General features: G+C 37.0%; 1 protein-coding gene across 3 annotated transcripts in view; it reads left to right on the forward strand.

The window, feature by feature from the left end:
* CHM (CHM Rab escort protein) overlaps window positions 1–4991 on the forward strand; it is a 196837-nt gene extending 191846 nt beyond the window's left edge. For 2 of the 3 annotated variants that reach the window (XM_023202350.1, XM_023202352.1), the window contains exon 15: window positions 1283–4991. In XM_023202350.1, coding sequence (XP_023058118.1) covers window positions 1283–1474 — 192 coding nt within the window. In that variant the 3' untranslated portion in view covers window positions 1475–4991. The remainder of the gene's footprint in view (window positions 1–1282) is intronic. The other variant, XM_023202351.1, reaches the window with a different exon arrangement.
* The last annotated feature ends 10715 nt before the right edge of the window (window positions 4992–15706 follow it).

Here is a 15706-nt window from a genome sequence, read left to right on the forward strand (position 1 = left end):
TTGACATTTAGCTCATCATTGCTTATGCAAATTGCTGTAACCAGCATGAATTCCTCCCCAGAAAATGGGTTTTTATTTTCTCCCATGTGGTCAGGCTGCAAATTTTCCAAATCTTCATGCTCTGCTTCCCTTTTAAACGTAAGTTCCAATATCAGACCATCTCTTTGTGAACACACATGACTGAGTGCTTTCAGAAGCAGCCCAGTCACCTCTTGAATGCTTTGCTGCTTAGAAATTTCTTCTGCCACATACCCTAAATCATCTTTCTTAACTTCAAAGTTTCACAGATCTCTAGGGTAGGGAGAAAATGCCACTAGTCTCTTTGCTAAAGCATAGCAAAAGTCACCTTTGCTCCAGTTCCCAATAAGTTCCTCATCTCCATCCGAGGCCACCTCAGCCTGGACATCATTGTCCATATCACTATCAGCATTTTGGCCAAAACCATTCAACAAGTCTCTAGAAAGTTCCAAATTTTCCCACATTTACCTGTCTTCTTCTGAGCCCTCCAAACTATTCTAACCTCTGCCTGTTACCCAATTCCAAAGTCACTTCCACATTTTCAGGTTATCTTTTAGCAGTACCCCACTCCTGGTACCAATTCTCAGTGTCCCTTACACTGCCGTAAAGATACTACCTGAGACTAGGTAATTTGCAAACAAAAATGGTTTAATTAACTCACGAGACCACATGGCTGGGAAGGCCTCAAGAGAGTTATAATCATGTCAGAGGGTGAAGGGGAAGCAAGGCACATCTTAATTGCTGGCAGGAGAAAGCAAAAAGGGGGAACTGCTAAATACTTTTAAACCATCAGATCTTGTGAGAACTCACTGTCACAAGAACAACATGGGAACAGCCGCCCCCATAATCTAATCGCGCCCTAACGTGGGGATAATAATTTGAGATGAGATTTGGGGGGGCACTCAGAACCAAACCATATCAAGGCTCTATAAGATATCATATAAGCAATATTAAGGCAGTTGTATTTCTTTTGATATATACAATGAATGTGTTTCAGTTCTCAACAATCTGAACACCTGATAATGAACCTGATGAGATACTGCCATCCTTGAAGAGTTGACCTGAATACATGCGTAGAATTAAAGGGAGAAGTCATAGAATTCTGAAAACAGACTTATAGAAGTTCATGTATTCTGATAAAGTACTATAACCTGCTTAAGGAAATTTTTAAAGATAACACTTAATTGTTTTTAGTTAATGCCAGAAATGCACACACATTTTAAACCGGTTTCCAAAAACGATTTATCTTTTCTTCCTTGGCCAGGCTGAAACACTTTTCCAGGAAATCTGCCCCAGTGAAGATTTCTGTCCCCCTCCACCAAATCCTGAAGACATTGTCCTTGATGGAGACGGTTTACAGCCAGAGGCTTCAGAATCCAGTACCATACCAGAGGCTAACTCAGAGACTTTCAAGGAAAGCACAAACCTTGGAAACCTAGAAGAGTCCTCTGAATAATGGATATACACTGAACTGGATACCCAACTTTGGAAATTTCTGCTGGTCTCAGAGTCTACTTGATAGAAGGACTGTTTGAAAAATGTTAGAAAGCAGCAGCAATTATAAGGCAAAATAGGTAATAGAAATCCAAAAGGGGATTTTGCTTATAGAGGACGTTACAAGAACATACAATACTTATAAAGCACATTGACTTGCTCATTTTGAATACCAAACTTGTGTGACTAGCAGATGAAAATTTTAAATCAGTTGATTCTCAGGAATGTAACTGTGGATATGAAAGTGATCCTATGCATTGTTAATAATTCCGTGGTCTTAGGACAATTTTGCTTACCACTATGGTTCTTTGTTTGAAAGCCACATTTTCAGAACCAGCTCACATATTTTCTTTGGTTATTTGAATTATATTTTCTTTATGGACAAGAGCATCATAACATAATGATAAAAACATATAGAAAAACTAAAGTATGATCTAGATAGAAGCCTGTATTTGGAATACAGGTTTGTTTTGTTTTGTTTTGCTTTCTATGTTGAGAAGCATTGAAAATGCTAATACAAAGATGTTTAGACATTGTTACGAACAAGTCAGTAGTGTTTTTTAGTATCAGTAGTGATATTTGTAAATTATTTACATATTGGGAAAGGTCAATAATGAAGAAATAATAGAAGGAAAGGTGTGGATAGGCTCATTGGTATTTGGATGTTCTGTCTGTCAAATAACTAGAGTATTAGGCTAATTGTCTACAGACCTAATTTAATCCTGGCTGTCCTTCTGATGATATGTGGTAAATCGTTTAACTTCTGAGCCTACGTTTCTCCATATATAAAGTGGAAATAGTATTACTATGCCTACTGTATGAGAATGGTTATGAAGACCAATGCAATGACATGTTTAGAATGGGTTTGCCAGAAGAAAATTATTTTAGAATTTTCCCATTGACTTGATGAATCTCAGAAGTCTCATGCAGGAAATAATTGCTTGCTGTCAGTCAACAAACGAAATAGATCACAGCGTTTTTATTGCATTAAGCTTTTTAAATGAAAATTTCTTTTTAAAATTAGTATTTTATAGTCCTACATACAGACCAGTAAAAATAGTAACAAGTAGAATTGTGGCTTTGAAATATTACTAAGGAAAACACTCTATAAATTGTTAATATTCCTTTTCTGGTAGGTAAACCTGCAACCACCAAGGGCTCCAAATTGTGTATGACAGTTGGCAAGCCCTAAAATACACTCTACATAAAAATGTTAGGGCTGCCTGTAATCCCAGCACTTTGGAAGGCTGAGATGGGCAGATCACTTGAGGTCAGGCGTTTAAGACCAGCCTGGCCAACATGACGAAACCCCGTCTCTACTAAAAATACAAAATTTTAGCTGGGTGTGATGGCGGGCACCTGTAACCTCAACTACTTTGGAGGCTGAGATAGGAGACTGACTTGAACCAGGGAGGTGGAGGTTGCAGTGAGCCAAGATTGTGCCACTGCACTCCAGCCTGGGTGACAGAGCGAGACTCTGTCTCAAAAAAAAAAAAAAAAAAAAAAAAAAAAGTTAGGGCTGTACACAGGCAGCAAACCAAGCTACAGTGAAGTTGCCTGTATTTAAATTTTCTCAAATAGCCAAGCTCTGATGGTCTACTTTATTTGAGTAATAGTTTAGACGTACAATTGCCTGTAAATAGACAAACAAATGAACTCTTAGTTTTTTTTTTTGTTTTTTTTTTTGTTTTTTTCCCTACAAGATCTGGCCTATATTGTCTGTCAGAAAGCCATGGCTCCAATGTAAAGTACATAGTTCTTACATACTTCAACTGCAGCTGGTCCCTGACCTCACCAGGTTTCAGAGATTTTCTTAAAGGAAGCCAGCTGTGACAGGTCACAGATTCATGGGAAATGGAAAGAACCAAGGAACGTAGCTCTTGCCTCACCTTTCTACCCACTGCAGATGTAGTTCAAGCCAGAATAATGGAAGAACTTAACTTACTAGCTTCTCAGGCTGCTCCTATCCCTATCTCCCAGTGTACAGCCCCTCCCCATCTCTTTAGTCCCCTTTCCTTCGCTTCCCCTTTTATAATGTCACATAAATCAGGGACAGTAGGATCACATTATAACCTACTTTGTCACAGGGATTCGATTTTTCTTATATCAAATCATGTTTCCTGAAACCCAGCTGGGGCATATGCACTCAATGTCTAATACATACCTATTAATGTACCGGGTATTGGCCTTGCCCCTGGATATCAGCAATATATTATAAAAGGCTCCAGTAGATGAGACGATTGAGTCTGAGTACAATTGCAGTAAATTCTGCCAATAAAGATATTGTACTGTTACGGTCTTAGAGTTAAGGCCACTTGAATGCAGTATGCACATTCATGTAAACGGACAATCAGGGTAGGCCTAGAATAACCACAAAAATTCTGTTGGCCTACTGCAGCCGCCTATGTGTAGAACAATGGAGGAGATAGTTTGTGGTCTATTATTGTACCCTGTTTCGTCCATTAGCTAGCATCAGAATCTCTCTTTCAGGTCATTTATTAAATACGATTGAAATGTTTAAAAGTTCTTGAACGTGATTCGTGATGATTAAAATATCATACGACTGATAAAACACTCTAAGAACTTTAGATATTACCTGTTGCCTCAAAATGTAACAGAAATTATTCTTAGAGCTTTCTTTTTAGCGATCCTAATTACTGCAAATAAATATTTGTTCTTATAGTTTTAAATCTAAAAAATCTTTTGGTTTTGTTTTAAAACCTTAAGCTTGAAGTCATATTAATAAAATTAATATATTGTACATAGTGGAAAATTTTCAGTAGCTAATTTAAAATTTTAAAAAATACTATTAAAGAATTTTGATTCATATATTTAAACTTTTTAGTTATGCATGCTTCTTATTAACCAAAAATGATAATACCATTCAGTTTAGTGATCAGTATGAGAACCAATACCTAATCCTATGTTGCTGTTGTATTTTTTCCTAGTTGGTGTGCCTGCTCAGAAAAACATATACTGTATGTGTATACATACCTGTGTATATATAAAGGGTCAATTTATATATTTTTATATAGGAAAATGGAATAATAATTTCCCTACCTCCCATAATATGTATTTGTCCATATTAAAATAGCCACATTGATGATAATTTCTAGAACTAGTTTCTGAGATTGTCAGCCCTTTGTCTAAAATAATGGCAGTATTAATGATTGACTTCTGTCACTGCCGTAGTTACCTGGATTGGCAGCCTTGGTAGCCTTTGTCTAAAGTCCTAAAGAGTTCCCAAAAAATTTGTTGAAATTTAATTGCTAAATAGTAGTTGGTGATTCTTTACATCAGGAATTGTAATAATTTTCTTGCAAGTAAGTTATTTACTGCTATTGATATTGAAGAATTCATCTTTTACTCAGTTAATTTTATTATATGTATTTCAAAAAGCATGAATATATGATTATTCATAAATTGTACACTTTAACAGTAAGTTTTCAAAGGAACTAAAGACTTTTAAATCCTTTTCAGGCATGGTGTCATATTTTGTAGTACTTACATCTTTTATATATGCCAAGAATTTGAAGATTGCCTTTAACCTGATTTATGTTTTAATATTAGTCTAGTATGTAAATAGCTAGTTGTCAAGCTGTATATTTGGTTTTGTTTTTAGGCATCTGCCAACTGTGTTAAGTTTGTGAGAAAGGCAATGAAATAATATAGGGCGTGAGTTACTTTGCAAACTGTTCTAGATGCCAACAATAGTGCCAATATCAAACAAAGGTGAATGAGACCTTTTTCTGTTTGGAATCAGTGCTGTAGAGGCTGTGCAGCATGGGCTCTGAATTTGTAGTACATTGATTGCCTGCAGACTGTTTTTACATCTCACTTACATGATGAGAATCTGAAAGGTTTTTCGTATCTGCTTGGTAAATGAGAACCTGAAATGTTTTTCTTTAAGGGGTTTGAGTCCCCAGCAACTCATTTGCAACAGACAAGAGACTGCTGATGTTCCTTTTATGCAGAAATTATTCAATAAACTATGATTTGCTATTGAGTCAAATAAAGCAGACTGACACTTTTTGTCAATTTCAAGTAGTTTCTAAAGTTCCTCAGTAAGCAGACATTAAAAAGATAACAAGACTCTCAAAACTGGCGGTTTATCTGTGAGATTATTAATTAATCAATTTTAAGAAAGATAAGATTAATTGAATTTTTAAATAAATAGCTGTATTATCCTTCAAGCACCTTGAAACTCATACAATATTCACACTTTAAAAAAAAAAAAAAAATGGTTCCAGATGTTTGAATTTTCTTTAATGATGGCTGTTTAAAAATATTGGTTAAGTGATTTAACACTTAGTATCCCAAGTCACATTTTGAAGGCCACTTTTCTTTCCAGTGATGCACAATTTAGCTTTGGGGCTGCAATGAGATACCCTTGTGGTGTAAGTTGCCACGTCTGCTCTTTCTGATGATGACTCCTAGGACAGTATGACAGGTAATCATTAGAACCTGGATCCTGGTAGACTGTAGGGTCTTTTTGGTCTATCGTTGCAGGGGGATTTATGCTTGTAACTCCTATTAATGTTAATAGGACTTGCATGTGCAAATCTTCCTCCTGTCAATGAGACAGTTGACCCCAAAAGAAACATTCCTTAGAGGTGGACACTGTAGCTGATCTAGAAGCCTCAGTGAATTGTCCTATTTAGGATTTTTATGTGTGGGGGAAAAAAAAATGGAATGAGTGTACCGGCTTAGCAGAGTATTTTCTCCAGAGCTTGGAAAGATGAAATGCTAGCACTTAATTTTCTATTTCCATTTCTAAAATATGTTAGAAACTACTGCTCTATGTGTACTATTAACATAGCATTTTTTTTTCTCTTATTTTTAAAAGTAAAATAATTTTGCCCAGGGTTGTGTTGAAATCACATTTTAATATGTTAATACTATCCTGAAAGTTCTGGAAATTAACATTTTAAAGCTAAATAATAGGATCCAGTCTCATAACAATCAAGGAAATGCAGACAAACCCAGGAGATATATTTTGCTTATCAAGTTGGCAGAATCCCAAATACTGATAATAGCCAGAGTGGTAAGGACGTAGGGGAAAAGACACTCATACATTGTGAATAAGAAAGTACATAAATAGGTTACAGCCTATTCAAAGGGCAATTTGGCAGAACCCGTCAAAACTTTTTTTTTTTTTTTTTTGCAGATTATTAAAATGACATTATTTTGAATATTTACAATTTTTTTCATTGCCACCTTTATCTTCAGGCAGTACATATGAAGGAGTATTACATGGGAATATTGCATGATACTAAGGTTTGGGATATGAATCCCATCACCCAGATAACATAGTACTCAGGAAGTAGTTCTACAACGCATGTCCCCCTCCCTCTCTCCCTCCCTCCCCTAGTAGGCTGCATTGTCTGTTATTACCATGTTTATGTCTACATGTGATCAGTGTTTAGCTCCCACTTACAAGTGAGAACATGCTGTATTTTGGTTTTCTGTTCCTGCATTTGTTTAGGATTATGGCCTCCATCTCCATCCACATTGCTGCAAAGGCCATGATCTCTTTTTTTTGTTTTTTTTTTTGTTTCTGTTTTTGTTTTTGTTTTTACAGCTGCATAGCATTTCATGGTGTGTAAGTACCACATTTTCTTTATCCAGTCTACCATTGATGGGCACCTGGATTGATTCCAGGTCTTTGCTATTGCGAATAGCACATTGATGAATATATGAGTACATGTGTCTTTTTGGTAGAATGATTTATTTGGCATCAGAAATGCAAATCAAAGCCTATCAAAACTTTAAATGCAGATTGCCTTTGGCCAAACGCTTACATTTCTAAAAACCTAGCTTATAGAATGTTTTGTACATGTACACAATATACAAGGTTCCACACTATAGCTTTGTGGTTTTATTTAATTTTGGAAATAACCTATATGTTCATTAAATGGAGACTGGCTTGAATTGCTAATACATGCATTTAATAGTATAGAATACTATACAGCTGCAAAAAATGAGGTACATCTGTATGAAATAGATCTCCAACATGTTTAAAAACCAAGTCTCAGAATGGTAAGTATATATGTGTAAAAATCAAATCCCTGTGTTTATTACATATGTATGCCTATCATAGGAAATTTTTAGGAATTTGCATACTAAAGTGGTAACTGATTATGTTGGGAATAGATTAGTATTCATAGGGGGAGAATAAAAAGACTTTTTTTTTTTTTTTTTGAGACGGAGTCTCGCTCTGTCACCCAGGCTGGAGTGCAGTGGCACGATCTCAGCTCACTGCAAGCTCCACCTCCGGGTTCACACCATTCTTTTGCCTCAGCCTCCCGAGTAGCTGGGACTACAGGCGCCTGCCACCATGCCCGGCTAATTTTTTTGTATTTTTAGTAGAGACGGGGTTTCACCGTGTTAGCCAGGATGGTCTCGATCTCCTGACCTCGTGATCCACCCGCTTAATTCTACATAATTGTTTTAGTTTTTCAGTTTTTTATAACTAGTAAGTATTCATGTATTGTTGTATTTAAAATTTGAATCTGTTTAGTAATCCAACACCAAATTCTTAGGTGGCATGTGGTACCTCCAAAAATAGTGACTTCGAACTTTGGGTTACATTGATGTTTTATAAAGTGCAGTTCAGATAGGAAAGGTAATAATCAATGGGTGACTAGTTACATAAACTATGATTCATCTCTTACAATGGAGTACTATGTAGTTGTAAGATGGAATTAGGAAACTACTACTTATGTGATCACCAGAATATACTTATAAGTGACAGAAGAATATACACAAAGGTGCGTGTATATCTTCATTTTGTGTAAGAAAGGGGCATTCCAAAACACATATTTAAATAGTCACCTATTGTGAAAGGGAGGAGGCAGTGTGGAGGAATGGAAGCTAGACCTCCTTTTACCTTGTTTTATAGTTTTGACTTTGAAACCAAAAACAATCCGTAAAATTTGAAACCATTAATAACCATGTATTGAGTTGTTGGCATAACTATATGTAGAATTAAGTGACTTTAAAGCATTGGTATGGTTTGGATCTATGTCGCCACCCAAATCGCATGTTGAATTGTAATCCCTAATGTCGGAGATGGGGCCTAGTGGGAAGTGATTGGATCATAAGGGCATATTTCTCATGAATAGTTTAGTACAGTCCTCTTGGCACTCACCTCACGATAGAGAGTGAATTCTCACGAGACCTGGTCATTTAAAAGATCTCTTTTGCTTCTGCTTTCACCATGATTGTAAGTTCCCCGAGGCCTCCCCAAAAGCCAAGTAGATTCCAGCATCATGCTTCCTGTACAGCCTGCAGAACTATGAAACCATAAAACCTGTTTTCTTTATAAATTACCCAGTCTCAGGCATTTCTTTGTAGCAATGCAGAAGTGGAATAATACAAGCATAGTGTTTAAGTATATATTGTAAGATATGGAGATGGGTAGAGAACACGAAGAAATCTTAAACTTCATTGAGTGGACTTGATGATAGTGCTAATATTTATTGTGAAAGATAACATTGATGGGATTATTAATATTTTCTAGAACAAGAAAATAATATAAAAACAAAGATAAGTAGAAACCCTGTCCTCTTTAATTTGAATCAGATCAATGTATGCATATGTTCAAACTCATCAAATTGTACAGATATAAATATGTGCAGTGTTTGGATTTCAATTAACCCCCCCCAAAAAAAAAATCAATATAAACTCAAGATGCAGTTACTTCATTCTAAAAAATTATATTTTCTAGCTAGAAAATTAGCAAAGGCTACTGGTGTCATGTCAAAAGAACATAAGAACCAATGTGAAGGAACTCCCATTGGTCATAGATAAGGCCATTTGAACATGAAGAGTGAATAATGATACTCCAAAAAGCAAACGAACCTCATTGACCAGGCATGAAGATTGCTAAGGCACTCTTTGTTCTAGAAACTAATAAGTAAAGAGAAGGAAGCAATTATCACATATATCCTGTAAAGACTGTATTTCAGGATATCCAAATAGTTGATAAGGAAAGTTCTTGTAGAAGAATCACAATTAATAAATGCATGAGGAATGATAGAATTAGAAAAATCACTGTTTTGTAAACTCAATATATTATAATAATGTACCTAGGCAATGATTATCAATGACTGCTAAAGCCTGTAGTTGAAAGGTATCACTCGAACCTACTGATAAAATTTAAATTACTACAAGTAGAAAGGCAAGACATTATAAGTTTCCTTGTGTGTTGAAATAGAAAGTATACAGCATTACCTAGGAAGAATTCTTCCCAAAATAAAAAATAAAATGGACCTAAATCTAATCAAGGCTTTAGCTATAACTACCAGCTTACAGGCATGAGGGGGACAGGAAAGCATGCTAAATGACACCATGAAGATACAATGTATAAAATTTTACAGGACAAATGACCCAATTTTATCAACAATTAACTGGCACAGGAAAAAAAAAATGTAGGAAGCATTATTACGGACTAAAGGAGATTTTAGAGATATCAAGCAACTGCAACATGCTGACCTTGTTTTCAACAGATGACTTTTTTTTTTTTTTTTTTTTTTTTTTAAGATGGAGTCCTGCTCTGTTGCCCAGGCTGGAGTGCAGTGACATGATCTGGGCTCACTGCAACCTTCGCTTCCCGGGTTCAAGCAATTCTCCTGCCTCAGCCTCCCAAGCAGCTGCTGGGATTACAGGTGCAGGCCACAAGGCCCAGCTAATTTTTTTCAGCTATTTTTTTTTTTTTTTTTTTTTTTTTTTGTATTTTTAGTGGAGACGGGTTTTTACCATGTCAGTCAGGCTGGTCTGGAACTCCTGACCTCACATGATCCACCCACCTCGGCCTCCCAAAGTGCTGGGATTACAGGCCTGAGCCACAGCACCCAGACTGACATCTTTTTTTTTTTTTTTTTTAAAGCAAAATCCAGACCATTTTGAGACAATCAGAGGGAATTGAACATTTACTGGATGTTAGTTGATACAAGGAATTCATATTAATAGTGTTGAATTAGATAATTTTAATTTTTAAAAGACATCTCTTACACATTTTAAAAATAGATGAAACAAGTATAACAAAATGTTAATGGTTAAATACATAATATATGGGGAGTTGTTTCTATTATGTATTTTTATTGTGTTTAAAATTTTTCATAGTAAATTTTTAAAATAACAAAGTTTAATAATAATATATAGGTTAATAATAATAATAACCTACCTGTACATTGTTTCTTCCTTTATAACATAACTACCCTCCACTATTTCTGAAAAGGAGGTCCTATAGGATTCAGTTCAGTCCTACATACTTTGTTTTATAATGTTTTGCAACCAGGGGCTCTAAAAATCACCTGTTTAAATGTATTACCTTTGATTGATGTCTTCCCAGGCCAGAGAAAGAAAGAGAAAGAGGTAGTGTGGCTGAGCAACACTGGCACAGGGCAAGGTCAAGAAGAATAAACATGTTTACAGAGTCAACCCCTCTCCCTCTCTCTTCCCCTGTCTTAGTTAAAAATTTAAAAATGAAAATGGCATTGAGCACCATGGAGTGGAGAGAATTTATAGTCTTACAACTTAGATTGCCTACTTTATTATCACCAATCAATGATAAAATTGTTAATGCTTTTTAACCTCTAAAATGTTTCTATCTAGGCAGTTTTTAGAAGTTGCAACATGGAGCCTGCTACTAATTTCCACACATGAAACCTTTCTGATGCCTCACATTTGGACTTGTGACACTATTCTATGAGAATCTCTTGAATTTTTTGTTTCAGAAACAGCCGAAAATGTCTATTGTGTAATATATGCCCCAATTATCCAGTAAAAAATTCAATCTTTGCCCTATATTAAAAATATAATTTATTGTGAAACGGTATATGTATACATTGTGAAATGATTACCACAGTCAAGCTAATTGGTATATTCATTTCTTCACCTTTATGTTTGTACATTTGTAGTGAAAACACTTAAGTTCTACTTTCTTAGCAAATTTCAAATATACAGTACAGTATTATTAACTGTAGTCACCATGCTGTACATTAGATCATTTCACAATATATACATATATCAAAACGTGTATACCATAAATATGTATAATTTTATTTGTCAGTTGTATCTCAGTAAAACTGGAAGGATATAAATATAGTTTCACTGTTACTAGCTGTTGCCTTCAACAATTGTCAGTGATGAGGCAGTAGATCTATTGTGTGTGTGTGTGTGTGTGTGTGTGTGTGTGTTTTAATATACTTTAAGTTCTGGGATGTATGTGCAGAACATGCAGGGTTGTTACATAGGTATACACGTGCCATGGTGGTTTGCTGCACCCATCAACCTGTCATCTACATTAGGTATTTCTCCTAATGCTCTCCCTCGCCTAGCCCCCCACCCCCCGACAGGCCCTGGTGTGTGATGTTCCCCTCCCTGTGTCCATGTGTTCTCATTGTTCAACTCCCACTTATGAGTGAGAACATACGGTGTTTGGTTTTCTGTTCTTGTGTTTGTTTGCTGAGAATGATGGTTTCCAGCTTCATCCATGTCCCTGCAAAGGACATAAACTCATCCTTTTTTTATGGCTGCACAGTATTCTATGGTGTATACATGCCACATTTTCTTTATCCAGTCTATCATTGATGGGCATTTGGGTTGGTTCCAAGTGTTTGCTATTGTGAACAGTGCCACAGTAAACACACGTGTGCATGTGATTTTGTGATAGAATGATTTATAATCCTTTGAGTACAATTTTGTTTGTCAGTTATATCTTAGTAAAGCTGGAAGAAATAAATATAGTTTCACTGTTACTAGCTGCTGCCTTCAACAATTGTCAGTGATGGGGCAGTAGATCTATTGTGTTTTTAAATTTATTTGTATTTTTTTTTTTTTCAGAGACAGGATCTCGCCATGTCCCTAAGTTCAGTGGCACAATCATAGCTCACTGCATCCTTGAAATATTAGGCCCAAGCAATCCTCCCCTCAGCCTCCTGAGTAGCTGGGAAAACAGGCACACGCCATCACACCTGGCTAATTTTTCTTTTCCTATTCTTCTTGAAGGGCTGAATGGAGATCACGCCAGTTATTTTTGTCTAAACCATGCTACCAATGGAACAAATGAATAAACCAATTGAAATCCGGAGGATTTTTAAAAATCAAAATAGTTGATCCAGTAGAGTCAAAAGATCTATTAATCTTACTTACACACGTGGTAAATTACAATTCATCACTTTTCCTCAATTTCCACGTTCATTTGGGCACACAATCTTACTGATTTTTTATCTCAGAATATCTTCCTGATCACAGCCACCTCCTCTTTATTCCCACAGCCCACTGTTATCATTCTCTTGCAGACTGTTTTAATGAGTCATCCCGACACCAGGCTCTTCTGTCTACTCCAATACCTATTGAGGTAGAAATAACCACATTTGTTCCTTCTTCTGCTTATGCATTATGGGAAGGGGGTCATTTAGCATAGTAACACACCACAGATATGTAAGAGTGAAGCCCTTAAGTAGGTATCCCCAGCCTGCACCATATGTGGCTGTGACAAGGCAGAGCTTGGGACCCTGAGCATAGCTCAGAGGATAGGAAAAAAATTACAGGTAACACTCATAGTGCCTACTATGTAACAGGCTCTCTTCTGTTACTCTCATAATAACCTGTAAGTAATTATCCTTCATTTTATAGACGAAGACATTGAGGAGGAAACTGAAGTGCCAAGAGATAGAATGATGCCCAAGGTCATATTTGGAAAGGCTTGGATTACACCTCTGAATTGGTACACACCAAAAAATGTTTGTGAGCTAGTAAATAGTAAGATTCTATTCTTTCTCATCATAATGAACTGTATCTGCCTGCCCTACCAGTGGCAGAGTTTCACCTAAAAATTAAATACATATAGGAGCCCTGATCATGTCAGTCCTTTAAAACTGTTGCCTATAAAATACAATCTGACCTCTTCAGTATAACATACGAGTTCACCTCCCCAAAATACAAAATACTCTTCTCTTGCTTCATCTCCTGTCATTCTACCTCCCTTCTCACCTCTCACTCTATTCTTCAATCACAATGAACTTCCCGCTATCCTCAGACTCTGGCCCACTGCACGTATCATTTCTTTTTCTAAAATGCCCTAACTCAGCAGTCCCCAACCATTTTGGCACCAAGGACCAGTTTTGTGGAAGACAACTTTTCCACAGACGGGAGGCAGGGCAGGGATGGTTTCAGGATGACACTGTTTCACCTCTGATCATTAGGGATCAGTTAGATTCTCATAAGGAGCGCACAACCTAGATCCCACACATGCCAGTTCACAACAGGGTTTGTGCTCCTATGTGAATCTAATGCAGCTGCTGGTCTGACAGGTGGCAGAGCTCAGGCACTAATGCTTGCTTGCCCGCCACTCACCTCCTATTGTGCTGCCCAGTTTCTAACAGGCCGCGGACAGGTACAGGTCTGTGATCCAGTGGCTGGGGATCCCTGCCCTAACCTCTCTGTGCTACTACCACACCCCTTTTCTTCCAACAAATTTATATTCTGCCTTTAAAATACAGGTGTAGTGTTACTTCGACTGCTAATACTTTGGCAAAACTACTTTTTCCCTCTGTGGAACCCACAGTACTGTTCATAAAGTACTTACTTCGTTGGATTCTAAGTTTTCTGATTTTGTTTCTGTCTTCTAGACAGTGAACAACTTGAGTGCAGGGACCCTGCCATTCATCCCTGTGTCCTCAGCACATGACAATGCCTGACTCATTGCCATGCATCACCTGCATAACCCTGTTCCTCTGGCCACAGTAGACTCGACCTAGCGTGGGGACAGGCCCCTGACTCACTTTGAAATTGAGATCCATAATGAGTTTTAAATTTTCTGGATGGTTGATCTGTACTATGAAACCTCTTTAGCTATAGGCAGCCATATTTTACACTAGGTGGACAGTAGAGCAGAGAAAACCTGTTTGTAAAGAAAAAACAGTGATGAGAGACACAGAACTGCCAGGTGAACCTAGAATTGGTTTCTGAGCGCTTTCTAACTCTAATGATACTGGAGGTCCAGTATCATTCCTGACCTGGGGGTTTGTGATACACTCTTGTATCCTTATGATCGAATCCCCTGCTTTGATGTTCAGAAAACACCACTGGATTTCTGACACTTGCACACAAAATGTTTAAACTAAATACACACTTCTGGGAAATGTCAGTTATTAGAACCTCTGAAAATGCCTCTACCTGCTTGAGTGCAGGCACATGATTACCTGCACCAAGTGTAGCAAGCGCACGAGCAAGTGCCCCACCCACCAGCAGTATGTGGTGCAAGTCGTGCACATGTTCAAATCCTGAAAACAAGGAACTCCCAACAGGGAACTTGCCCCTAAACTTGATCCCTAACATTTCAAAGCACAGAAGGGACTAGAAAATTACTCTTCAAAGGCTAAATTTGTTTTTAAAAAGTATTTTTACAACTAACTGGGGACAGAAAGATTCATCCAAAATCGTAGAAACATTGGTCCATACTATATTCCTGTCTGCATGTGGACACACTGAATTTCTTGGGTTCTGCCAGGATTTATCACATGTCCCCTATCACTCACTGTTGAAGTCAGGCTGTTTACAACGTGTGGTCATCAGATACTGCTCTTTGGAGGACACTTAGCCGGTTTTCTTTTTTTCCTTTCATCATTTTTTCTAACTTAAACTACTCAGATGTTTAAAACATATGTTCTTTTTGGATGAAATCAGTGTTCACAAGTGGCCAACGTGAAACATGCTGATCGATGGTCTCTCTTATTATTCATGCATATCTATATGTGTATGTGAAGGCATTTGTATACTAGGCAAATTTACATTTATACTGATTAGGAAGGGTGATAAAAGGTTCAGGTCCAAAGCTCCATACAGAAGGGACAGTAAAACACCAGCACCATTTATTGAGGAAGGTATCCTTTTCCCTATGTATATTCTTGGCACCTTTGTCAAAAAAATCAGTTGGCGGTAAATATGTGGTTTTATTTCTGGCTTTCCTGTTCTTTTCCATTAGTCTATGTGTCCTTTTCTATCAATGCCATGATGTTTTGGTTGCTATAGCTTGATACAGTATATTTTGAAGTCAGGTAGTATGATGCCTCCAGCTTTGTTCTTCCGTTCAGGATTGCTTTGCCTATTGAGGGTCTTTTGTGTTTCCATATGGATTTGAGGATTGTTATTTGTATTTCTGTGAAGAATGTTACCTCTGATCATC

This window comes from Piliocolobus tephrosceles, chromosome 12 (assembly GCF_002776525.5).
Source record: "Piliocolobus tephrosceles isolate RC106 chromosome 12, ASM277652v3, whole genome shotgun sequence".
Taxonomy (NCBI): Eukaryota; Metazoa; Chordata; class Mammalia; order Primates; family Cercopithecidae; genus Piliocolobus; species Piliocolobus tephrosceles.